Here is a 25,589-nt window from a genome sequence, read left to right on the forward strand (position 1 = left end):
TTTAATTTAGATAGGAAATTTTCATTTGATCTTGTTTTTCTCTAAAACCCCCACATGTTGCTGGTTATTTCAGTGTTGTCACTAGTGTCTGAGCAGGTGTCATTTGAATGAGGTGCAAATAAATTTTAAAGCACATGAAAAGGCTATGCTGTGTCCAATGACTCGATTTTAAATCTGTAATATCTTTAAAGGAAACCCTCAGCTAAAAACAAACTTGTTAAAGCCAAAAAAAAAAAAAAAGATTTGCTGTCATCTAGTGGTAAATCTGTTCAAGGACACAGTCCTTCTTCACAGCAAAACTGGAAGCACATGCCACTGGTACAGATATTGCAATTTTTATTGCGTTACTGCATTACCTGACAAAATACAGTCATGTGTGTTCTTTACATTGAAAAGAATCGGTGAGCTCTCACAGAAAACACATGCTTCACACACACTCCCTCACATCAACACGCCCACACGCATACATACAGAGGTCAACCTTCACTTTGAATGAGAAAGCATGCAACAATGTTCACATCATAGCTCTCAAAAACAAACCTTTTCAGCTGGATTAAAAACGCCAGTTATGTTGCAGATCTGACACTTTCATATCCACACAACAAACCAAACTATTTCAACTTAGTTTTGAATTCACAATATGATATATATATATATATATATATATATATATATATATATATATATATATATATATATATATATATATATATATATATATATATATATATATATATATATATATATATATATATATTTATATATATATATCTTAGAGCATCAAAGAGAGAGTCAAACAGTCCGTTGGCATTGATGACTTGCAGCAGGAGTCCCAGAAGCTGGTGATGAGGACCTTTCAGTCCTCATAAGGTCCTTATTATGGGTTAGGAACACAATATTTCATCTTACACTTAGGCCAAGAGAAACAGCAGAACTTTAGAGTAGAATTAGACAAATGGATTCAATGCAGGAAAAACAGAATTATTTAATACATTCGCGAGTCAGTCAATAAGTTAATGAATTTGTTGCGGTTATGTGCTTTTACTTTCCCAGCTACACATCTCCAGAGCTTATTTTCATCTGTTGTTGGAGAACCCCAAACCCCCCCCCCCCCCCCCCCCCCCCAAAAAAAAAAAAAAAAAAAAACAGCATTCACCATTTTTTATTCCAATCAAAAAAGGAAATTATCCCAACACTAGGCCAGCGGGTGGCAATAACCTAACTGATATTACCTGAGCATGGCTAAAAGTAGTGCTAGGTTTAAGGTTTTGATCATAATCTGAAAAAAAAGATACCTTTGCTTACAAGCGAAAACATTGTCAATATTTCATACTTTACAAGCCACTCCAATACAGAACTCCCAGGAAGTCCCAAAGCAATATATGTCAGAAGACTGACCACTGCAAAATTTCTAACCAATCATATATTGTAGAAGAAACATTATGCCAAAAATGAGCTCTCATACCAGGACTGCAAGATAATAACATTATTACACTAAGAAGATGTGTTTCCATCGGCTTCTTTAAAAATGTTGAAGTATTGCATTAGAAAAGCTTAATGGAAACAAAAACATTTGAAAAAAGAAAAAAAGAGCTTTAACGTTCATTTGAGGTGATTTTTGCGCAAACCAGGAGATTGGAAACACATTTTTTGAATCAGCTCTGACAAACAACTTATACCTTACATGACTGATCCCCAGTTTCTGATGTCGGAATCTTTCCGGATGTTTCTATCATGCCCATCAACATGGCTGGAAGCAACAACCCCATTACTAGCTGACATGTGAATATAAGAACAACTTCCCCAATAGCAACACATTCATTAGCTCTTTCCTCCATTACTGATCTGTGGTCAGTGCTCGCCTGCAGCCTTTACTTCCTGTTCATTACTAGCCTGGCCAGCCATACTAATAAGAAGTATACACAGTATGTACCATAGTAATACATATGCTATGCATCAGTATGATAAATGGCTGGTACAGCTTGATCACAAAGACAGGACTACCAGGGTCAGCGTCATCAGATAACTACAGATGTGACACAAAAACTCCAAGAGTTGTGCTCTATTTTTGTAATTTTGTAGTGAAACATGTCAAGCCATCAAAGAAACTGTCCAGTGAACGATTTCTGCCAGTTTTGCCCAAAATAATCTTTGCAACATTCATTCACTGTAGTTGCAAGCTTGTGGTTATGCTAGCAGAAAACTGGTGCTGCATTATGGCTATTTCTGATGCTGAGAGTCTCGCATCGTAAAGTCTTGTCTTCTGTGTTGTGAAGCTGAACAACAAAGTTGATGCCAGCATCACTGGGGCCACCAGGTCTGCTCTGTTTAGCCAGTACCACTGCCAGGATATGTGGCCAGATCATCATTTCCAGTGATACTTCCTTATGTCTCACTGTCATGAAATGCTGTACCAGTGGAAAGGGACAGATCAACCTCTGGTGAGTTTATAACTAAAAAGTGTCTCTACTGTACTCCTTCACCCTACATCACATCCATATCCAGTCCCCATTTGCATCGCCGACTGATTGGGCCTTTGTATGTAAACAACTTGCCTCATTTGCCTCTTTAGCACTCAGTGTGAACGCACCTTTACCCGGGGTTCTGCAATTGGCCAAAAATATAAAGCAGGCATGGTTAATGCATAGCCAGATTTCCATCGTTCTGTGAGCACAAGAGTTTACTGACAACGAATAAAGTGTCTCAGCAAGAAAGAACTTAATAGTTGTAAGTAAAAGAGCAAAGCTATAATTTTTTTTAAAAGTCTTCCTGAAATCTAAAAGTTTAAAAGTCCACATTTCCTAAGGATAAAATATCCCTAAATTTCAATCTCTTGAAATTCCTAAATTTCAATCCCTAAAGTTCAATCTCTGACCAATCACTAAATAGTTTTTAGGCTCCACATAAGAGAAACAGATCAGCTCTGATGATGCGTCAATAAAACTTTAAGAAAATAACTTTGCCTTCCATTAATTGTTCCTGTGATAGAGAACAAATCTTTTGCCCAGAGTATGTTTTGGCCTTTAAGGTTCTCTAAAAGGCTTTTCAATTATTTACTCATTAAATATCTAAAAAAAATATATATCTCTAAGTTGATGACTAATTTTAAAATTCGGTTCCCAAAATGTGGTGTTTTTCTTTTGACAGGAGTAGGATGACTAATTGTCATATTCATCTATCGCTAAAAATTTGATCAAAGAATAATTGTGTGGTATCTGGCTTTAGGGATTGACAACTTGATGTAGCCCTGATGGAAACAAAAAGGCGTGTGAGGATTTTTAAAATAATCCTTTCCTCATTTTTATGGTGATTGCAGCCTTGGTAAAACTCAAAAATATTTGCTCTCCATTGCCCATATCTCAAAATACCCTTATTATTGTAGACATGGCCTTAGACATAAAACAAATGAAACTTTTTTGTCACCTTCCTTTCATTTAGGTATTTCACCAGCAAAAAACTGCGCCTTCTCTCCAACAAGCAAATATAAAACCATCTCTGCAGGAGGTTCTTAAACACAGCTCATTTCAAATCCCATTTTTTTTTCAAACTAGACAGCCCCAAATTTCCCCTCTTCTTGATGCATGTCACTTTGGTACTGCAGTTTGGTCTTGGCTATAACACATCTCGCAAACCACAGAAAAGGTTGCATCCCCACCGTTAAACATCAGCCAATTTTTGCACAGAAAGTGAAGCAATAATACATCCAAGTGTCTTTAAGATTTAACCCAGACTTACACCGTAAAAGGGTTACATCACCACCTTGGACAATTTGCCTCCCTAAGTGCGTACAGGAAGTGGTTTTGTTTCTAGGCAACAGTAGTCTCGCAGAATTTGTATTCTTTGGATTTGAGCCTCCACGTCTCTTAATGATGTAATCCCTTCATGGTATAACTCTGGGTTCAGGTTGCAGGAAAAAAAAAACAATCATATCCATTTATTACATATTTTCCATGTCACAAATAGTACACTCCTTTTACACAAGCAGCCTCAAGTGTGGCAGAACTCTCAGTAAGTTTTCTTTGCTCTGATCCGGTCCTGTTTAGGACCAGGATGGGTCTAGGACTGTAGTTTTTCACAAAAAGTCCCGATCCGTGACGAGGCACAGCACACCGCCGGAGAGAGGAGACAGAGAGAGAAAGAGACAGAGAAAAACACCAACCATCCATCCATCTCCCCCTCCTCCTTCCTCTGTGCCTCCCACTCACTCCTCGCACACTGACTCGCTCAGGTCCACGGCGCCACCTCTGGTGAGCCGCCGCATCTTGCTGAAGTCGTGGTCGGTCCTCAGGTAGGAGAGCGAGGGCCCCCCCTCGCTGTGCCCAGCCAGGTCCTGGGGCTGGGCGTGGGACGGCAGGGCCCTCATCTCGCCACCGCTGCGCCAGTACAGTGTATATTGCTGTGGGTCGGACACTCCGAAGGTGGACGCACACAGCTGCGCCAGGGCCTGGCTGGTCTCCCCGGCTCTCCACTGCAACGTCCGCACAGCGCTCCGCTCCCCGTCCTGGAACAGTATCCGAACGCACCTCTGTAGGGAGGGAGAAGAAGAAGAAGACGAAGGAAAGATAAAGAGAGGGAGAAAAATGAGTGAATGCATTGCAATGATGACAAACAGAGGTCAAGAGGCTTATGGAGTGAGGGCAAAAGAGGGGGAGGAGAGAAGGTTGAGAAATGTGAAAGCTGCAGGAAATGAGGCAAAACGAAGCTCATAAAAGAAGCAGCCTCTGAAACAAAGCTTCTGCTTCCCACACACAGTCAGCCAGGTCGACAAGCTTTATATAAATTCATTTTCCCTTAGCTGCTCTTTTATCTGCCGCAAACTTTAAATCATTAATCCTCCAAAAGCATGACTGCAACCCAACTTTTCTCCGTCTTTAAGGAAGAAGGCTTCCCTTTCTTCCCTGATCTAAACCATTAAAGGCAATCAGCCCTAAAACTAACAAGCCTAGATCAACAACTGCCACTTATCAAACCCTTTAGCCATTATATAACGTCCGATTCAACCACCTACAGCCTCCCTCACAACTCTCTTAAGAGAACACACTCACGCTGTCCAAAGGACACGGCACATAATCCCTTCACCAAACAGCCAATCTTGAGGAACTAAAGCAAAGCCAATTCTATGCCTCAAAGATGCCAACAATCCCACAAACATGTTCACTTCCAGGCTCCAACCACAAGAAAGCACAAGTAGAAGTTGCCAAAAAAAAAAAAAAAGCCAAAAAAAAAAAAAAACTCCAAAGAGGACCAAAGACACACATTCAGGCATAACAATCAACAGGTCTTTCAACCGTCAAAACTCACAGAGTCACTGAGCTCCTCGCTGTCCGTGTGCATATTGTGTTTGCCTGCTTCGACGGATAGATGCAGCTCGATAAATTTCATGTTATCTGACCGCCCACCTCTTCATAGCACTTGGCTCACTGATCCTCGCCTGTGTCAGTGGAAAATCTGGCTGCCGGGTGAGTTAGATGGGCTATTTGAAGCCAGGAGAAGCACCACGTGACAAGATAGAAACGCGGATGACATTGAATTTCTCTCTTTTTTTTTTTTAGTGGCTTCTGGTGGACCTGTTGCACCGATGTGAAGGCCAAGAGGGAGGTGATGAAAGGAAGTGTGGGCAAAATGTCAGCGAGTGTGTGATGGTTTTAGGGAAAGTCCAGTCGTAAGCTGGAAGCCCCAGATCAAAGGGATTACCTCAGGAAAAAAAAAGTCTAAAAATTAATCTCCTTCCAAATTTTGGGAGGAGGGCCGTCCAAGTGAGCTGTCTCACTTTTTTCCTCCCCAGCAATTATTTGATGCTTACGAATCACTCAGTGCTTTCAAGTTGTGACATTCAAGCATCTGTAAAAGCAATTTAAACTCGATATAAAACATCATTCGAAGATGAAGCTTAACCCTACCTGCTAACGTCACAGATGTAGGACAATTAGATGATGCTGCCATCAATGTAATTAATCACAGGGATGTCTGAGCCTGTGTGGACGGATTATCTGTTGTTTTTTTTAATGTTTTTGTCTTTTGACCATTTAAAAGAGGAGCAGAACAGATTTGTGGAAGTTAAAATTTCAAATTGTGTTGCTGCAATATCTGCAATTATTGTTAATTATGTATTCTCTTTCGCTTTTCTTTTTATAGTTAGGTACTTCTAGAATAGTACTTTGGTTCTGCTGTTTTTCTTTTCTGGAGCAAAGCATTAATTGATCTGCAATTAAATTAGTTTACTCCTCATATTCCTTTCATAGATGTGTTTAAATCCTCAATGGATACTAAAACTATTGCTGCTATTATCTTTGTGTCCCTCTATATAAAATACATAGGAATTTGAAAATACACCTATGTAATACACCTGCGATTTTCTCTGTTAAGTCTTTACTGTCTTGAATGGACTCATTAACGGAGCTGACATGATGCCACCTGTCCATTAATCCAGTGGGCTCATGCAGCAGCTGACCAATCAGCAACTGTAAATTGTACCAAAGTGAAACCATTTCCTGCAAAAGCTGCACCTCCTTCACCTCGGACATATGGTATTTCAATGGATTTGATTTCATAATTACATTGCTGTCACAGGTATTTAATAGAAAATCATTTGAATAAAAGATTTAACATTTTCAGAGGGGGACTGAGGTCAATTACCCTGTCGGTTATCAGGTGGTGACCCACACATGCAGCTAAACGTAACAGGCATTGACATAGACAATGGCAGTTGGGGCATATTAAATATGTCTGCCATTTTGGAGCGGGTGCCCTACCTACTTTGCTAAACCTAAACACCAGAAGGTGCCTTAGCAATGTATGGAGTTTTTTGGGTTCAAATTTAAATGTAATTTTTTTGATTTAATAATTGCAATGTTAATCTTATCTGCCATTACCAGCTGCTTGTTATTATGTTTGGTTCAGATGTTCAGCTGGCTATAAGCGAATGCCAAAATCCCATCTCTTGACCTGCAGAAACGCTGTTCAAGAAAAAAATCCTCTGCAAAATAATCATTAGACTGCTAATGAAAAAGTTTTATCAGGAAATTTGCAGATGTTTTAATATTGTTTGTGGGAGTCATTCAGATTTTTGCTCTTTCTATACATCTGTGAGCATTCAGCACAGCTTTTCTACCTTATTTGTTACATTTTTGCATTGGCGGAGTGATGTCACGTTTGCGTCACGTCAGTTGCTGTGAATTTGGGTAATCATTTATAAAGGAAGTACTATATATTCATTGTTTTGTGTTTATTATAAACAGGTTTACCCCAAAAAGGGTCACCACTCCCATTACTTTTATATTAAATTATTTTCTGTAGAAAGTATCACTAGTTTCTTTCTTAGATACAGTCCTTGTTTCTTTCTTATTTTTTTTTTATAGAAAATAATCATGTTTTTCTCTTTATCTTTGTTTCTTTACTAGATATATTTTTTTTGTCTTTGGGATTACCTTGGATAATGGTTTTCTTAGCATTGGAAATATTCCAATTATATTCCAATGATATGTCTCTTTTCCAGCACACCTAATTCAAATGCAGGGCAGTGATCCCTGAGGAGTACGGTCTGGAAGTATGGCTATGTTCACATAGATTCAGTGCTTTGTACACAATAAACGAGGACATATTGGAAACCTGGTCCCAAAGTGTTAAGATTTCAAACTGTCTTTTCTGAAATGGTGAAGCCAAATCTTCATCTCTGTAAGCTGCGTGCTCCTCTTTGCCACTATGCTGCTATGTTTACCTTTTGCAAGTTATCAATGCATGCCTGTTTTTTTTTTCTTCGTTGTTTTGGTGTCTTTCTGTGAAATAGTCACAGTATTATGATCCTGACATACTTCCTCACTCTCAGGGTAGCTTTATTTACCTTTTTGGTAGCACATTTTTTTCAAAATTATTTTTAGGTCACAGTTTGACTCAGTTTAGTCAGGGCCTGAATTAATTGGAAAATTCTTTGTTAATTAGAATTTATTTTATATTCTTTTAGTGTGAATCAAAGGTTGCTGTAAATATTTTTTTACTTTCAGTAGGAAAACTAATACAGTTTTTACATTTTATTTTAGCTGTGTAATGGAAAGCTGTGTCTTTACACCTTGAAGCTTTCCCTCTGCGGTTCTTTTCCTGAGAAGAGATCACTCGGTTCAAACTCTTTAAATAACACTTCATAATGTATATATATTAAATAACCATGAGACATGACAACAGATTTTGACAGAAATTGTAATCTTACTCAGTCCAGAGAATTTGCTTTAACTTACAGAAGGTATTGCTTATCAACTGGGCTCACCTCCTGTTTAAGTTGCCACTCTGTCCGTGTCCCCATTTCATTCCCAAATCTCTGCTATGCACATAATGAAGATGATAAATGTAAATCCTGACAGAGGAACTGTCCTAATTAGATAAACTACTTGGGAAAACATTAGTTCTGACACACAACAAGCTGGTATTACTAGGGGTTAACAGACTCACACATCATTATCTTACCAGATGTTATCCATCATAACTCTAAGCAAATTGAGATAAAAGCATAGTTCTCTTCCTTTCGCAGACAGCTGCCCATGGAGCTGTTTTACGGTTACATTTTCGAACACAGAAAGTATTTATAGGTCAGTGCTTCTATGTTCCTTCTGTTGGTTTGTTTCTATCTCCTTAAACCCTTAGTAAGCCTCAAGAGAAGACCGCTCACACTGAGCCTGGTTCTGCTGGGGGTGTCTTCCTGTTAAAAGGAAGTTTTCCTCTCCACTTTCACTGAATGTTCAATTTGAGGGATTAAGGGGATGCAATGACGAAATGCAAGCTAATTTCTGACACCAAAGGATCATGCAGGAGGAGTAAATCCAGCAAAGCCAAAGACTGGATGCAATCACCTGATTTTCCTTAGATAGAAAACTTGCTACCAACCTGACTGTGTGATGTGGTTGAACTGCATCTATAAGTGCCTTGAGATTACATGTATTGTAAATTGGTGCTATATAAACACACTGAATTGAGTTCTTACCTTTCTTTAAGTGACAGCAGTAACAATAAGCAACCGGATTATCAAATTAACTTGCTTTTTTCTGTCTTTTATGTTTTATATATTGGTTTCTAAAACAGACCACTAAATAGATCAATAGAAACATGTTTCAGAGTGGAACAACTGCTTGCCTAAGGTTAGGAAATGTCTCCTTTCCATCTCAATTGCTGGGTACCTGTCTTTAGTTGATAATGGTTAGATAATGGTTAAATGATATGTTAAATGATAATGGTTAAATGATATAAAAACTAAAAATCTTATAGCTTTATAGTTTTGTAGCCTTGGTAGCAGGTAGAAAACATTCCTCCACAACAATCCTACTTGTAAAGCAAGCAAGGTTTCTGTGGCGTTACTGCAAACAAATGAGAGTACCTACTTGGCTCTGTTGGGTCTCTTTTTGTTTTTGGGCCTCCAGGGTCCGTCGACTGCTCCACTCCTTCAAAGCATCCTGCACTTGTGGTGTTAGACAGCCAGAAAAAGGTGGATCCTGCTCCAGGCTCTGGATCAGACACAGGCTAGCATATACGCTGGTCAGATAGTAGCCACCTGCAAAAAAAAAAAACATTGGTAGGAGAAAAATGTAAAACTTAGTCATTAAGACCAATTACTGCACTAGGCAAAATCTGGGTTCTGACAAGTCTAGTTATTCAGCAGCTAATAGTGGTAGTTGCTAATGTTTAAAGCTGGATATTTCCTACCACTGATATAGAGGATTTTGTGACTTCAAATGTAAAACGACTTAATTTCGTTTTTTGTCAAAAACAACACTAAAGTCCTCAAATTCACCTATTATCCCAATTAACTAGGTGTTTACCCTTTCAAAGTTGACACTGAACTGATTGCAGCATTTAGGCAAAGGAAAATCCAAACAATGAAGCCAGTTGTTCAAAATCGAGATGCTATGAAAGCATGATAATATCAATTTATCAATAGATTTTATTTCCATCATATTATTAAAAAAACACATCAAAAGCATGCTTGGTGTGAGAGATTGCTTTCAAGTCAATTAGTCGATGCAATTAAGTGTAAACTTTTCTTGTGTTAATCTTTATTTTCTGTGTGTAAATCTTATATTTCGCTGCATCAAGTAATGGTTGGATTTGGGTCTTACCCTCTCCGCCAAGCCAGGAAGGCTCCAGCAGCTCCATCATGTACTCCACCTCTATAAGCAGCTGAGGCCTGTTACATTCTACTATCACATAGGATAGCGCAGGAAGAAAGTCATCCCAGCTTACATCTTCTCCTGTAAAAACATTATTTTGTGATATATTTACTATTTCATAGGAAATAACTACACTGTATGTAAACTTGGTATGAACCACATTGACATATTAAAAACTATAGTTATGACACAGATGTGTAAATACAATAAGTAGTTTTTTTTATATATAGACCCTGTAGATTTTTTTAGCTGGGTCAAAAGAGCAGTTGTGGTAAAATATTTAAAACTGAAGAAATGTACTTTTGGATTAAAACACATTGAAGTAAACCAGCCCTGGTCCAGATCAGAATTTTAAATTAAAATCAATATGTGCTATGCGTAAAGATGCTTCAATAAACTTTTCGGAGTCTCACCATGTAAGGTCCCCATCGCCTTGTGCACAAACTTGCACACTTGGAGCAGTAACAGCACCTTATCAATAGGCGAGTGCGTCCGCTGCATGAGGATCAGTTTCTGCTTCACCCTCTCCACCTCCCGGATATCGGGGACCCCAGTCCGCACGCCCAGCCTCTCCATGGCACCGTTCCCTTTCAGTCGGAGCATGTTCTGTGTGAGGAGCTGGGTGGAGCCATCTTGGTTGTGAAAAGCTGTCAGGGCTTTCTCAAGCGGGCACTTTAAAGGCCGGAGGATGCAGGAGAACATAGCTCGCTCTAGTGCCAGGTCTGTGAAAACAGAACGAAGGTAACTGACAAGTGTTTTATTTAACTGATTTGTAATTAGAAAAACACAGGATGGGAATTACGCCCAGAGGGATACACTAACCAGTGAGGGTGATTAATATTGTTTAAATAATGATAAAAAAGAATACTTTATCTGCACAATATGCACCAATATTCATTTAAAAACAGTCAGCAATTCAACAAGTTATAAAATAAAAAGACTCCTAAATTGTTTAGTCATGATCCATTTTGCACAGCGTCCAGATGAATGCTCTAAGGATTTTGACGTTAACAAAATTCACTAAGCTTTGAGTCAAATCAATTATTCCTGTGGTGCCTCAGCACACCTGCATGAGGGCTCTCTCTTTTTTTGCAAAGTTTTTGAATAAAAACAAAAAGTTCAGTGGTTACATACCTGAAGCTCTTATCTACAACTTTTACTTTGTTCTTATTCAGTAAAAATTCAAAAAATATCCACTGGACTTGGTTTCCAAGATTTGAAGATGTTACTTACAGGCTAACGATGGAATCAAACGACCCATTCATCGGTTACCATTTGCATGTTTCCAAGCGATACAAGGCTTTGTTTATATAAGACTCAAACTCACTGCAGATCCAGACATTTGAATTGAGAAAGCTTCCTGGAGAGGTGGCGAAACGTCTTCAAATCTTGGAAACCAAGTCCAGTGGATATTTTTTGAATTTTTACGGAATGATTATGACCTGGATGACTGAGAACCTTCATCAGCACTTTGTTCTTATTGTTTCCCTCTCAGTCTTGATTGTCAATTAGAAATCCAAATAAAAAAAAGTTACTGTAGTTAGTTTAGGAAATGAAGGAAATAAAATAAACTCAACAAAATAAAGCTTTAAAAGCAAACTCTTAATTTGAAAACAAATTCAAACAATATTTTTCATAAAGAATCTAAGTTGTTTCAAAAATTGGCACTATTTATTTTCTCCTTCATGAAATGTTGGGTAAAAGTGGGAATAGTTCAGCAACAAGGCCATTGAAAATTAGATTTTCCCACCCACAGTAAAGTTATACTTTCGTTACAACAATGAAGACCAAAAACTATTATTGTTTATTAATAAGACAATGGACGTGGGTTTTAAATATATCCCAAAACTGCTTTCTATCTTTTCAATGATCATCCACTGTGTTAAAAATCTAGGGATGATGGTAACATGCAGCTAACTCGACTATTACATGAATATCATACCGAAAAAACTATTATTTTTTTTAATAATGAAAAATCTGTAAACCTGATAAACTTTTGAAAGTGTTAGTTTAAAGTTCAAATAGAAAGAGTGCATCTTGAGCAGTTTTATCCTTTTATGTGTGATGGTAGATTATCCTTTCTTCTCTCTATGTGGGTGGTCTAAATCGCACTAAAAATGCTCCAAGTAATAAAAATCGAGAGAATTTTACAGTATGCTTGGCGCCTTTAGCACCTCAAGAGCAGTTACGTGATAAAACACAGCTGTGACGTCAGTGCAGTCAAACATCCTCGGACGCGGGTATAGAATCACGCATTGTTAAGCACTCTAAAAGGATTGCTAAAATTACATTACAGTGGTCTATCGTACTGCTGCCAATTGTAGGAATGGCTTTGGATCGGGAAAAGGAATGTTTAATTATCCAAAGGACCCGGTTTTGCATCAAATTTCGATCCAGAAAGTAAATAGATTAAACAAAAATCAACAGGACAATCTTTGATGTCCAAGCCAATAGAACAAACTATGTTCGGATCACATCAAGGCAGATTCTTTTATCATCAATCAATCCTGCTCTCACGGCAACATTTGGATTCAATATAACACAGGTGGAACAGCTTGTTTTCTCTGTTGTATGGCTTTAATAAAGTGCCTGATCGCAATGAAGCTGATTCAAAGCATTGTTTATTTTTTTATTAAATATTTTATTTAATAAAAAAATAAACTCTAGTTAGTTGCACAGTTTAGTATAGCTGCAGCCTCCTTCTTCTTGGCACAGATTAAACTCTAAAACCAGGTTAAGGAGTAACACGCTCGTTATCGTCCTCTGTCAGAGTTATGTGGTCACTAACCTGAGTTTGTCCTCTAAAGATATATACCGGCTGAACTCTGGGTCCTCTGTTCTGAACCTTGACATACACGTATGTTGAAAAGAAATACGTCTTTTCTGGTCTGACAATGTTAATTTATAATAAATAACCTCATGTCCATGCACATGCTCTTGCCTGTAAAGCCACTCTCAGTGCATGCAGTGGGCGGTCCTGACTCAATAATTTTCCACTTCTCATCAATCTTCTCTTCCCCCTCCATCATGTCTCCCTACTGTACAATCCCCCACTTCTCCCCTCTGTCTACCTTACTATATCCCCCTTGTGATCAATCACTCTCACTCTCTCTCTCAAAATCAAGCTCTTATTTACCAGCTCTGGAGTGTAACTCATGACATGTAACGTGATTACAGCTTTGCTACAGATGAACAGCTTTTGCAGAAAGGTGAGTACATTTTTTGAAATCTGTTACTCACAGACCAGTAACTGATTACACTTTCCAAGTAACCTGTCTATTTCTATGTCTCCCTCCCACCCTCCAGTGAATCGTGCAGCTTTTCAAGTGAGCGTGGGACTCTGATATCTTTTTATGATAAACGAGGGGAGAAAAAAAAATGCAAATGCCTCCCGCCAACGCAATGAGAGATAAATCAGAATCCCAGCGCAGAAAGGAAGGAAGGAACATAGGATGGACGGAAGGCTAAGACCCCCCCCACCTCGACGTCTCTAGGCAGCCAGGCAACCGCCATTCGTCATTACACAAAAAACACCTGTGAGGCACGCACAAAGAAAAATCCTACGCACAGCAGCGTGTCAACAGATTCAACCATTTTCCTAGCAAAGAAACCTGCTGTAATGTCTTTACAGTACAGAGACGAGCCAGTCGGTTAACGGGAAGCTTGTGAGTGTGGATGTGTAAGGCAGGCTATCCCAACACTGTTTGTTTAATATCAGAGACAACATGACCACCCCCTCCAGCCAACACTTTACTACTACATGGTCTGCTTTGTGATGACAGCTTCTTTCATGGGAGCCTGGGCAGCCCACCATGTCTGTTTGTATAAACCTAGCCTCCAGCTTAAATGTTCTCTAATTGTTTAATGTCTTTCTGCCCCATAATTTTCTTGTTCTTCTCATGGTCTATTCTTTTAGACTGACAAGCTCACAATGTGTGCAAAATCCAAAATCCATCACTGGGAAACTGAGCCTAGATTTTTATTCCAGAGCAACTAACTTGATCTAAACATACAATTCTGTAAGTTAGCTGGGATAGGTGGATGGAAGGGTGTTCATTAAAAAAAAAGAAGACAAAAACTAAAGAATTTATTGCATCAAACCTAATTTGAAGAAACTTGTTATTGTTTTATAATTGGATATAATCTTGTTTTTAAGTTATGTGACATCTGACCATCAACTCATTTGCGCATGTTTCAGTGTTTTTTATTGTCATTACAGTCACAAGTGCAGAGCTACAAACTCTTTGCATTTAACCCATCCCCTTCAGGATGGGTGGGCTGCCATGGTGTGGTACCCGGGGAGCAGTGTGGGGGTTAAATGTCTTGCTCAAAGAACCAGAGTGCCAGTCTGTGTGAGTGAGGTTTGAACTCAGAATTCCAAGGGCAATGCCATAGCCACTAGGCTGTCACTCCCCAAAGCAGGCATTAGCATGAAGGGTCTTGCCTAAGGACCCACACTTTCTTTAGATCAATCCCCCCAGCTGGGATACAAACCCAGGCTTCCTGTTTGCAGGATGGGTGACTTACCACTTGAGCTAGCCAAGTGAGACAGATATTCAGCCAGGTTGCCGTAAATAATATAATTAACTAAAAGTAAATATTTCTACCCTTTAATCACAAAAGAATGCTAAAATACACCTTGTAAAAAATATTTTAATGACTTTTCTTGAGAGAATTTGATGTGTTTTACATTCTTTTTGTTAAATTGCTTGTCTGATGTCATCATCGGACATGCTCAGAACAGTCTGACAGTAGGATTTCCCCATATTTATATTCATTTTAGTTGTTTCTTTCTTTAGATTAGGCACTATACACCATAAAGGTAAAACGGAAGGCAAACATAATGCTTAAATCCAAAGCTGAAAAAATTAGCTGCTGGAAGTAGCGTGAGATCCCATTTCTGGGACGGATCGGGGACAGAGTGATAAAACAGGATTTAAATAAATTTATTTTAGCAGAAAATCAATTATTAATCTTTTACATTTTGTATATTAGTACACTTAATATTTTTAGGGATCAAAAAAGTTAATTTGGATCTTTTTATATGGTGCAATTGAAGGCGACCCGGATGAATATGTGGTTGCTCATGTGCAAGTAAGCTTATGATGCTACTTGTAGAGAATGAGTAGTGACAGTAACAACTTTACTCCTTTCCAATGTTGCCCTTACCACAAATAGAAAGTAGAAAATGACTGTTTTCCTACTTTTTACATAAAATTAAAATAGTATTGTCCCGTGACAGTACCTGTAGGAATATAAAATTAATTTAGGTTGATAACCATTATGCATTTGATTATTGTTTTGTACATTTATGGGTCAAGTTTAGTCTTTTTTTTCTCCATTTTGGTTTAATTGTTTAAAGATTATCTGCTGTCCTACTGCACAAATTTTTGTCCACAAGCATAAATATTTTCCTTCATAAATATTATACAGAATATCTCTCCATACTGTCGCTTTTCACCAATTCCTCCTTGTGGCAACAATGAGCACAGATATTTTTGCAGGTCACTTTGCACCTGAAGTAATAAAAAAAGACACTAAAGCTGGGCCCACTTAGTACTTCTAGATTTTGAAAATTTGCATTTTGTAAATGTTTACATTTGCATATTCTCCAACCATGAATTATTGAGGTTTGTGCATTAGAGTACGATCATCATACTGATAAAGGCAAAGATGCAAAACAAGGTGATTTACATTTGAATTGCAAATACAAATCACTTTACACTTTCTTTGAAGATCTGCTCTGTGCATACAAACACCTTTGCAAATGTTTTAAAACATGCCAACCTTCTGAATATTAGGCCCTTATATCTCTTCTTTAGTGCTTTACCCGCTGCTTAAGTTTTTGGGATCACAAGGAGACTTTGATATGGCTTCAAGTCTTTTAAAACTATTTTAGTGACCAAGGTCTGAGAGCGACCATCTCAATCTTTTACAATTCTGGAAGACATTCTCTTAAAGGTCCTACATAATGCTTTTCTAAGCCTTTCAAAGTCAACTATAGGCATATGTATGATCAAACATTACTTTTGCCATTATTTAGTATTAAAATGTTTATTAGTTGTTTTCTTCCAACGCAGAAGAAAGACACTTAACTTCAAAGCGTGTTCATCATGTTAGAGAAGCATGTCACTACTGATGACATGGCTCTTCTTTAGTAAGGCTAAACAAAGTCCAAAGCTCTCATGGTCGAAAAGCAAACTTTCATGATTTAGACATTAGCTTAAAAAAAAAAGAGTTGCTGTCACTGTGCAGATTAGTTGCTTTTTATCTTGTTCTTGAGTCGCACTCATCACACTCTGCATCACATCACTGCTCACTGATAAAAAAAAGGACTTTATTCATTGACACATGAATGAATCAAGCTAAATACGACTTTAGACATATATTTTAAGATACTGTAGCATCATAATTTAGTTTATAGCTTAAAAAAAGTATTTTTTACATAACAGAGGCCCTATGACATGTATCCCAGCAGTAGTGCAAAGCACTTTGCAAAACATAATTTTGTTCATCATCCTAATCTCAAGTTCAGCAGGTTTAAATTAGAACCCTTTTATTGTTTTGGTGTGATTCATGTTTATAGTTTTTAAATGAGTGCTAATAACACTAATAATATGCTTGGCGTAGAATTACTTGCATCAATTAATGAAAAATAAACTACCCCCATCATCAGTGTGAAAGAAACCTTACATGATATTTAGATGTGATCTTTGGTCCGTTTGAGCTGTGAGATGGTCTCCCAAACTGACTGAGTTATACTATACTAACAAATAATGTGTGCAAACACAGATGAATCAAAGTATTTGCATAGGTTTTGTGTGTTTCTCTAGGTTTACCTTTCTCATTCTCTGGCACAAGAGTTTCAATGGGAGGCTCAAGTTCTCTGCTGTCCAACAAGCAACACTTTGCCTGTGACAGGAAGAGGCGCAGACCTTGCAGAAGCTGCACTGAAGATACACCTGTGGATGAAGATGTGGAAGAGGTGCTCAATGTTTTAAGCACCTTTCTCTGCTCCTGGAGGAAATCCTGAATCATATCTCTGAACACTGAGCGCCTGTCTCTTGCCAGTTCCTCCACCAGTCGAGTCAGGCGCTTGTCAGGCGCAAAAAAACACACAAATGCTTCACTCATGCGATGCAGGCCTCCACGGCCTCGTGAGCGGACGAGCGGAGGGCGGTGGAAGGTGTTTGTTTGGGTCTGGGACATGCTTTCTGGTTCTGACGCTGAGTCATTTTCGTCATCCATGCTGCTAAAGGAGCTACAGCTGTCAAGCTCAGCCAAGGACGGAGCTGGCCGGTGCTCCAAGCCCAGAACTGTTCCCTCGATGCCTGCCTCCTGATGGAACTTGGGTGTTTCATCAGCAGCAGCAGATGTCTTGAAAAAGACAGAAAAGCTTCTCATTTAGAACATGAAAAGCCTGCACAAAAATTTAAAATCAACCACAAAACATAGGAGTAACCTCAAGAAAACACTGTTCCCTGTCTTATTTGAATTCAAAAAATTACCCTCAGCACCCACCTGTGGCACATATACTGCCATCATGTCATCTTCCTCTGCTGACCCAGGTGATACTGCTGGGGTTCTCCTCAGGACACAAGCCCCTGCATGTACTCTTCTTTGAGGATTAGGACTAGATTTGTGCAGCCCCTCCGAGCCTCCAGGTTGCTCCAGCGATGGGGGAGGTGAGTAGGAACCCACGCCTTCCAGGGACAAATTCATGGAGGACTCTGAAAGCCGCAGACGCATGCTGCGCTTGAAGCGGTGCCGTTTATTGGAGGCGCTGTGGTTTGTGTGCTGTGGCTGTTGCTGGAATGTAAAATGAAATTAAGCACAATTTTTTTATCGTATTAAAAGTCCTTTCTCGAATCTCAGTAGATTCTTAGCTCACCTTGCTAACCTCCAACTGAAGAAAGAGGGGGTTGATGAAGCAGACTTTGCCTTGTTTGCCTCTTGTCATAAAAGAACATCTGTCTTGAGTCCCTCCCATTTGGGACTGGGTGCTGCTGGTTGATGCAACAGGCCCTAAAGGCCCATTTTGGATGTCTAAAGCACTCGGTGAGCTCCAAAAGTCTAAAAGAACACAGAACACAGGTTGCTCAAAAAGTTATCAGCTAAAATTTAGGTATCAGCTAAAAGGTGGATTAAGAACAAACTGGGGGAGTTTTCCCTAATCTGCCAAATAAGACGATTTCCTTTCATTTGTAGACCGGTTCCCATTAGGAAAATGAAACCTCTCTTCAATCACGATGGGTTTGGGGTTTACAAACAGATGCTACACTGGGTCACATCATTTATTTGGGGAAGCTAACAGTCATTTTTAACTCACCCTTCATTTAACACCTCCTTTGTACGTTGGTTCAGGCTCATTGCCAGTTTGTCGGTCCTTAACGACTTCAATTATTAAAGAGAAAGACAATTCACTTACATTTACAACCGTTCCCTTCAGAACAAGAGCTTTTAACATTAAATACATATGTACACAATGTACATTTACTAATTGATGAGCTACCAGACTGCTTTATCATTAATGTATTTTGGTGTTGATGGTGTCACTGAAAAAAGAAGCTACTTTCGGCATTGGCAATGTTTTAAAATCTAAATTCAGAGGAAGCAAAGATATGGAGAAAGCTATTTAAAATGACATTCCTGACGTATTGGAGATTTATTCTGACAGAGAAAGCAAGAGAGAACAAGAATTGCAAAATAATAAAAAGACTGATGAAGAACATAAAAGATGTTCTGATTCCTTCACTCAAGAAATATCCTTCTTGAAATAAACAGATCTACATTTTCTGTGAAAGAAATACAACATCTTTTGTTTCTGTAATCCTAGTAACAATCTTAGAGCAACTTTCCCTGTCTACAACCCATCTGACAAAGCCACTGTTCCTAGTACAAATAATTAATTCTGCTCAAGACAGTGAGGCTAGAAAAGGCTAGAATGGTGTCAAATGTGTGGTTTATTTCTATAAACCTCTTTGAACATAATTTCAAACATCTGTTGATGTATAGTTGATTCCAATGCCTGTATTGAATATGTAGATTGTTGATTTATCCTTTAATTATTTAGCCAATTAAAAAATGTTTGCATGTTCTATTTCATCCGTTCCATTTTGAAAAGCTACCATCGCTCAGAATCTGCTTTCCACTTTCGTCTTCATGAAGTCACACCTCGCTCGCTCGTGCTGCTGCAGCACCACAGCACATGTTCCTCTGTTAAAATAGATGCAGACTGGCAGTCACTTCTTTCCACAGTTGATTTTCTCACAAATTATAGACTTCACCGTTAGTTGTTGCAAAGGGCAACTGTCAAGTTTAGGTAGAGAGCAGTGAAAATATACAGCTGCATAGAAAGAGGGTTATAGCTTGACTTGGAATCATAATAATGTAATACACACTGTATATAACACATGATAGTCATCTGACTGTTTATCGCATGTCTCACTGTGATTCAATGAAGAATTATTCTAAATGAAGCCTAGGCAGAAATTCAATTGAAGAAACTGAATTACTTACCCTCATCCATCAGAGGCTCAACTGCCTCTGACAAACCAATCAGATTTTAACCGCACCTCCACGATACCCAATCAGCATCCAGAGTGCATCTTAAAAGGTCTTTAAATTCATAACCAGGCCAGCCTGCTACCCAGCCAAAGTGCAAGCAGTGGTTGCGCTATGTCTGATTTTGACTCAGGTGACCCCAGTTCAACCCACCTCCGTCCCCTTCTCCACCATCATAGCTAATTCCATCTGGCTTTTCCATGGGGTGTCTTCAAACTCATCACTATCAGTGTCATGATCTTGGCACTGATGGTTTGTTTTTTTCCTTTGCTCCTTGCTCAGCTGTCTAGTTGTTTCTGCGGCTGATTATTGCCGATTATTTCCACCTGGTTCCTCTACTATTTAGGTTGTGTGTTTGCCTCCTATCAGCGCCAGGTTATTCGAGTGTTTTTGTGAGACGTTCCCTACCAATCTGTAGTCTGTCTGTTTTCCTAATTTTGACCAGTTTCTGCCCTGAGGATCTCGAGTTTTGCCTTGCCCCTGTCTGCTCTGTTTGTCGTATCTGCTTCTGGATTCTACCGGCTTCTGAACCTGGAACTGTCTTCTGACTTCGGCCTTGGATTTCCCTTCTGGACTCTGTTGCTGCTCGGCGTCGGCTGCTCGCTCTCTAGGAACTCTGGGGGCGTCGCCCGCCGCAACTGCGGTCAAACCTCCCTCCTGGATTCTGCTGTGTTCTCCGCCAACAGACTGAACTTTGAATCAGGTCAGTGACTTTGCTCCAAGTCGTATTCAGCTCCACATCCAGTCACTGACCTGTATTCTCCTATCCCTGCAGAGATCAGCCCCGCAGCAGACGAGCAGCCCCGCGCTCCTGTTCCTTTAATAAACGCTTTGAACTTTCCCACTGCCTGTCTCGCCTTGAATTCTGGGTCCAACATTCTGAGATCATTACAATCAGATTGTCATTCCTCCTGGACTCTTATTGCATTCCCCATCACATATCAATTAGTCTGGCAGAAGACTGCCATGTTGAGTCTGGTTCACTTTATGCTTGCTCATCATTGACAGCTTCATGCAAACCTGTGTTTATGCAAGCTGGACTTCTATCTTCCAGGTCCTGACTAAAGCACTAGTCTACTGTCAGTCTACTGCACACAGTCTACTGGATCTCACCAGTAGAGCTCAAGCAGATTGTGTCGCCAACCAGCAGTCTATGGACTGAACCAACTTCATCTATCTCCAATCCACCACCAGGCCTGAGGGAAACGTCCCTGTTCTCATACACCTGCTTATGCATATTACAGTAAAATTTAGTGATAATGTTTCCTGCCAAGTTCTGAGCAGCAAAATCTTAAAATAATTGTATTAATACAATTCTTCTAATTGTCGTTTTCTTTCTGTGTGAGTTTTTCAGATTGAAATGAAGTTTAAACAATAAAAATGTATTGCAAACTTTTTCTATGACTAAATTAGTGAGATTTACCCTGCCCCATGTAAGAGATGGCTTCCAGCTGCCGGTGTGTTGTGGCATTGGCAATGGCCTCTGGTAGCTGAAGAGGAAATGGCAAGACATCTCTGGAGAAAAAAAAATAGATTATTAAAAAAACATTCATGAAATGGTAAAAAGCTGCCCTAAATAGTTCATGATTTTATAATCTGATCCTAAGAATCAGAGTGGAACAGGGATTCTCAAATGAGTCTCTCACTAAATTCAATTTATAGTCTCAGTGGTTGGTGGACTGTTTAAGATGTGGCTGCCAAACTCAAAGAGTTAGGCAGTAAGATATGCATTGCTTGGCCAGTTTATTTTTAAAATTGGCAGAGCTAAACAGTTAGCTTCCTCTGCCCAGGATTGCCTTTAAAAGCTTTAGATGTCCAACTTTCAGTGAGTCTGGTAACCGAAGTAAAAGAAATGAAATACTGCTTTCTGACTGAGGGCTGTCAACTGACATCATGTGTGTTTAACAAATAAGATGAGATGTTTTTCACCTATTTCAGATCATAATTATGAGGCAGTGTGTACACTTTTTTCTGGTTTCCCAACACTTATAATAAAAGAGCTAAGAGAATCATAAAAAAAAAAAAAAGAGCAAACAGGCAACTTTAACCAAGCACTTCACGTGAATACTTTGTGTGTTGGACAGGAGTTAATTGTTGACAGGAGCTCTTGAGTCAAAGCTGAGTCCAATTTAGCTGAAGAAAAAAACAATAAAACAATAGTGTTATGTGTTTTCGGTGATCCTTTTTTTAAACCAAATTAACCTCCTGTTAGAGCATGTTAGTGAGACTGACCTGAAGAAACTTTGGCTAGGAAAATCTAAATGGAAAGATTATACTGGAGCATCTGTGTGGGACTTTATTTTAACAAATACCTCATCTTTAATTAATCTGATTAAATACAAAAAACTTTTGGATAAGTTTTTTTTCTCCCCTGTTTTTAAAGCATCAATTAAAAGTTGAAGGTTTGACACCATAACCCGCTTAACCAATGTTTAATGTAAACAGTTACTTTTTGCAAACCATGGTTAGAGGTGGAATGTTTTGAAAAGTAACCTTTATTTGAATTGACGTGACAGTTTGGTGAGCAGAAAAAACAACTGCTGACTCCAAGCTTTTTAAATGTTTGCTTTTTTTACATTATCCCTGCATTTTTTATTGTTTATTCAGCAACCATGGTGGGTAACTAGGCATGAATATGCAATAATAAATAATAATAAAAAAAAAAATAAAATAAAATAAAATATATATATATATATATATATATATATATATATATACTCACTAAATCACAAAAATGTAGTTAATTAAGTTAAAGTTCCATATACCCAAATGTAAACATTGCATATACTTGGGAAAATGTTTTAAATCTGAAAAGAAATTACAAATCTAAAGAGGGAAATCCTTTCTGGATATGAAGATTGACATAAAATCATAACCAGGTGTTTTATACTAGTTGAAGACCGAGCAGCATCCATGCTGTCTATAAATAGTCTTGGAGTGAAGTATGTGTGAGAATCTAAAGTTGAATCAGAGAAGGAATACTTATTAAGATACATATAAAAAATTAGGCTCAGTAAAATACTGAACTATTTAATAACATAATGTCCAATATGATAGCATAAATATTAAGATCAAGAAATATCAAGGCAACACAAAAGGACATTTTAAATGATCGCCATCTGGATTCAGATTCTTACAGATGATTTGGACATAAAACAACATCTGTTAGAAGTAATATGCTTTCGATAAGTTAAAAATAATCTCTAATAAGAATTTGTTTAACTGCATTGGAACCACAAGTTTAAATCGGCTCTTTATTGCATATTGAATACTGAATCATCCCTCCATTTTTCTCCTAATTTTTTTTGGGTTCCATTTTCAATTAGAAGTTAAATGGATTCATAAAATAAACTAAAATGTTTCAGGAGCTTGACTGACTTAATTATAAATAACAGTTAAAACAGAAAATACGATTGTACGACTGGAAAATGTAAATGATGCAATACATTGCTGAGTTCCTTAAAAAACAATCTGTATGTAAGATTTAATTGAATCATCTCTATAAAGTGCTTTGAGTGGTGTTTGGCGCCTTTTGGCGCCTTATTTGGCGCCTTATTAATAAATTAAATTTAAATGAATGGAAACCATTAATAAATATAGGATATATTTCAGAAAACACAATCTGCATTATTTTCTACCTTTTAGAGCTGTGAGATGGAGCTGGAAACTCTGACAGGTACAGGGAGCAGCGTTAATATATAAAACAGATGCATAAAATCCCTGATTGTTACTATTCTGCAGGATCTATGAGGAATTGCTGCCAGTCCAGATCAAAATGCGGGGACAGGATTATCTGTGTGGCTGTATCTTCTTTATGAAGGTTTTTTTTTGTATGATATATTACCTGCTGATGCAGTAGAAGGCCACCAGACGACATAGGTCCGGGAAGCTGAGTGCTGAGCTCTCCAAGGCGAATGCTGCTCACAGAAGAGAGATTGACAGCAGTGAAAGGCTAGCTCATTTTAGGAGGAACTGTCATAAATAATATGAAGCAGCCATCACATTTCCTACACTAACAAAGGGAAAACTCATGTAGCACTGCCAAAGTTATACATTTCATGGACTACTGTTGTCAGGATGTTTAAACTGCCCAACTAAAAAGCTAACCTGTAATCCAATTACAATGTTAAAAAGCTCTTAATAAAATATGCATCTATTGAGAGTATCTCCAATGATTTAGATGCCTTGATGTTTAATCACACTGCCTCCACCAGAAATTATTTGGCACTGGCACAGAGGATTTGTCGAGTTAGTTTGCAAATATGGTCCAGCAACTGTTGTAATTCTCAGTCCTTCAGAAGAGCTAAATTTAATAATGAATTCATTAGTAAAACCATAACAACTACGCTGTATTAATCCATTTGATTCACGTTTTGTTGGACCAGGTAAATATCTAAAAGATGTAGGACATGATTCCATGATGACTGGAATTTAAGAGTCCGGATTGCATAAAACATACAGAGACCATACACAGTATGGGATTAAATATATTGCCATAAAGGAAAGTCACTAAATATATGCACCAGGTTAGTGTTTTCAAGTTTTTCATTTTCAATTTTCATTTAACTGCTTCTTGCAGTCACAGAAATGTGTCTCTGATTAATTATAGATGTAAATCGGGTACTGCCAGATGGTACGAAAGTTTTCCAAAGACGACTTTGAAATATTATAATATAAACTTCTGTATAACTAAGCTAAACTAAAAATACTTTTTACATATACATACGCCTGCAGCAAATTAATATTTATTTTTGTACAGTTGCCATGACTGGTCGCAAATGACTCACTGTTGAACAGCCAGTTCAATCATTCAATCAACCATCTTTTGTTACTATTGGTGAACACCTAAATTATTATATTGTGCCATAATTTTATAAACAGATCAAAATGAATCTTCCGAGGCAAAAAAATGATGTGAGTTTAAAAAAGTGAAGAGTTTCAAACTTCTGCTGCAGTTAACTGAGCTATATTTTTAACACTAAGGTTGTGCATAAGCAGAAATAACAGCCTGAGATTCAGCAAGAGCAAAAATATGTTTGTTTTTTTAACATTGTTAAACCTAGTAACACATTTTTCTTTGCTGCTGTCTAAGTGATGTAACTCCGTTCAGCTGATAGAAGGGTGGACTACAACCGTCCGTTTCTCATATTCATAGTGAGAGTTGTTTTAAAATGATACAGACTGAACTGTTTAAGGTTTTACTGTACTGGGGGAATTTTTTAGAATAGACATTTTACTTGTTTTAGTGCTTTAATTGCCCATTTCACCAGTGTAGCTATATGTGGACGTTGCAGGCTTGTTTCAGACTCACTGGAGTCCTCCTCACAGATGAAGCACTCCTTAACAGAGGAGGCACTTCTGTCAGCTGTCACCCTCAAACACAGTACCTTCCTCTGGCTGGAGCTGCACTTACGAACCAGAAAAGTCTGAAAATACCAACAAAAATATAGTAAGCATATTTGGAATAGCTTTACTTTATTCTGCGTGAATTTTAAAAATGCATACAATCAACAAACAGAGGTGAAGCTGAAGCTGGATCTAGAATATACAGCTACAGCTTTTAATTTCTTCCAATTGCATTAACTTTATTTGACGTTTTATCAAGTGAGACAGTGTCAGGAAATCAATCTGTAAATAATAATAAAAACCCCTATAGCATCTATCGTAAAAGGAAAATAATATAAGGAAAAAGATATGTGCTTAGTTTCAAACTGACAGCTGAATATCTACCCCAATAGGCTCTCTGAGCAGGATGTATAGAGCTGAGTCCTGGTTGAGTGACAGCTGCAGCCACACAGGATGAGTGAGCAGCAGGCGGTCCAGGACACTGAACGCCCGCTGCAAGCCTGCCTGGGTGCGGTCCACTTCCTGCAT

General features: G+C 38.3%; 1 protein-coding gene across 1 annotated transcript; it reads right to left on the reverse strand.

Moving 5' to 3' along the window:
• Window positions 1–1,137: 1,137 nt before the first annotated feature.
• si:ch211-168d1.3 (ras and Rab interactor 2) lies at window positions 1,138–25,589 on the reverse strand. The gene is made up of 11 exons (XM_038270277.1): window positions 25,446–25,589; window positions 25,027–25,141; window positions 23,560–23,632; window positions 21,139–21,230; window positions 18,043–18,224; window positions 17,673–17,960; window positions 16,991–17,528; window positions 10,565–10,873; window positions 10,101–10,232; window positions 9,366–9,535; window positions 1,138–4,525 (listed from the first exon to the last, which is right to left on the reverse strand). Exons 1-11 carry the CDS (start codon window positions 25,587–25,589, stop codon window positions 4,202–4,204), a joined length of 2,367 nt encoding a protein of 788 aa, XP_038126205.1. The 3' UTR covers window positions 1,138–4,201.

The sequence above is a fragment of the Cyprinodon tularosa genome, unplaced genomic scaffold (genome assembly GCF_016077235.1).
Source record: "Cyprinodon tularosa strain WSP-4 unplaced genomic scaffold, ASM1607723v1 ctg76, whole genome shotgun sequence".
Classification (NCBI taxonomy): Eukaryota; Metazoa; Chordata; class Actinopteri; order Cyprinodontiformes; family Cyprinodontidae; genus Cyprinodon; species Cyprinodon tularosa.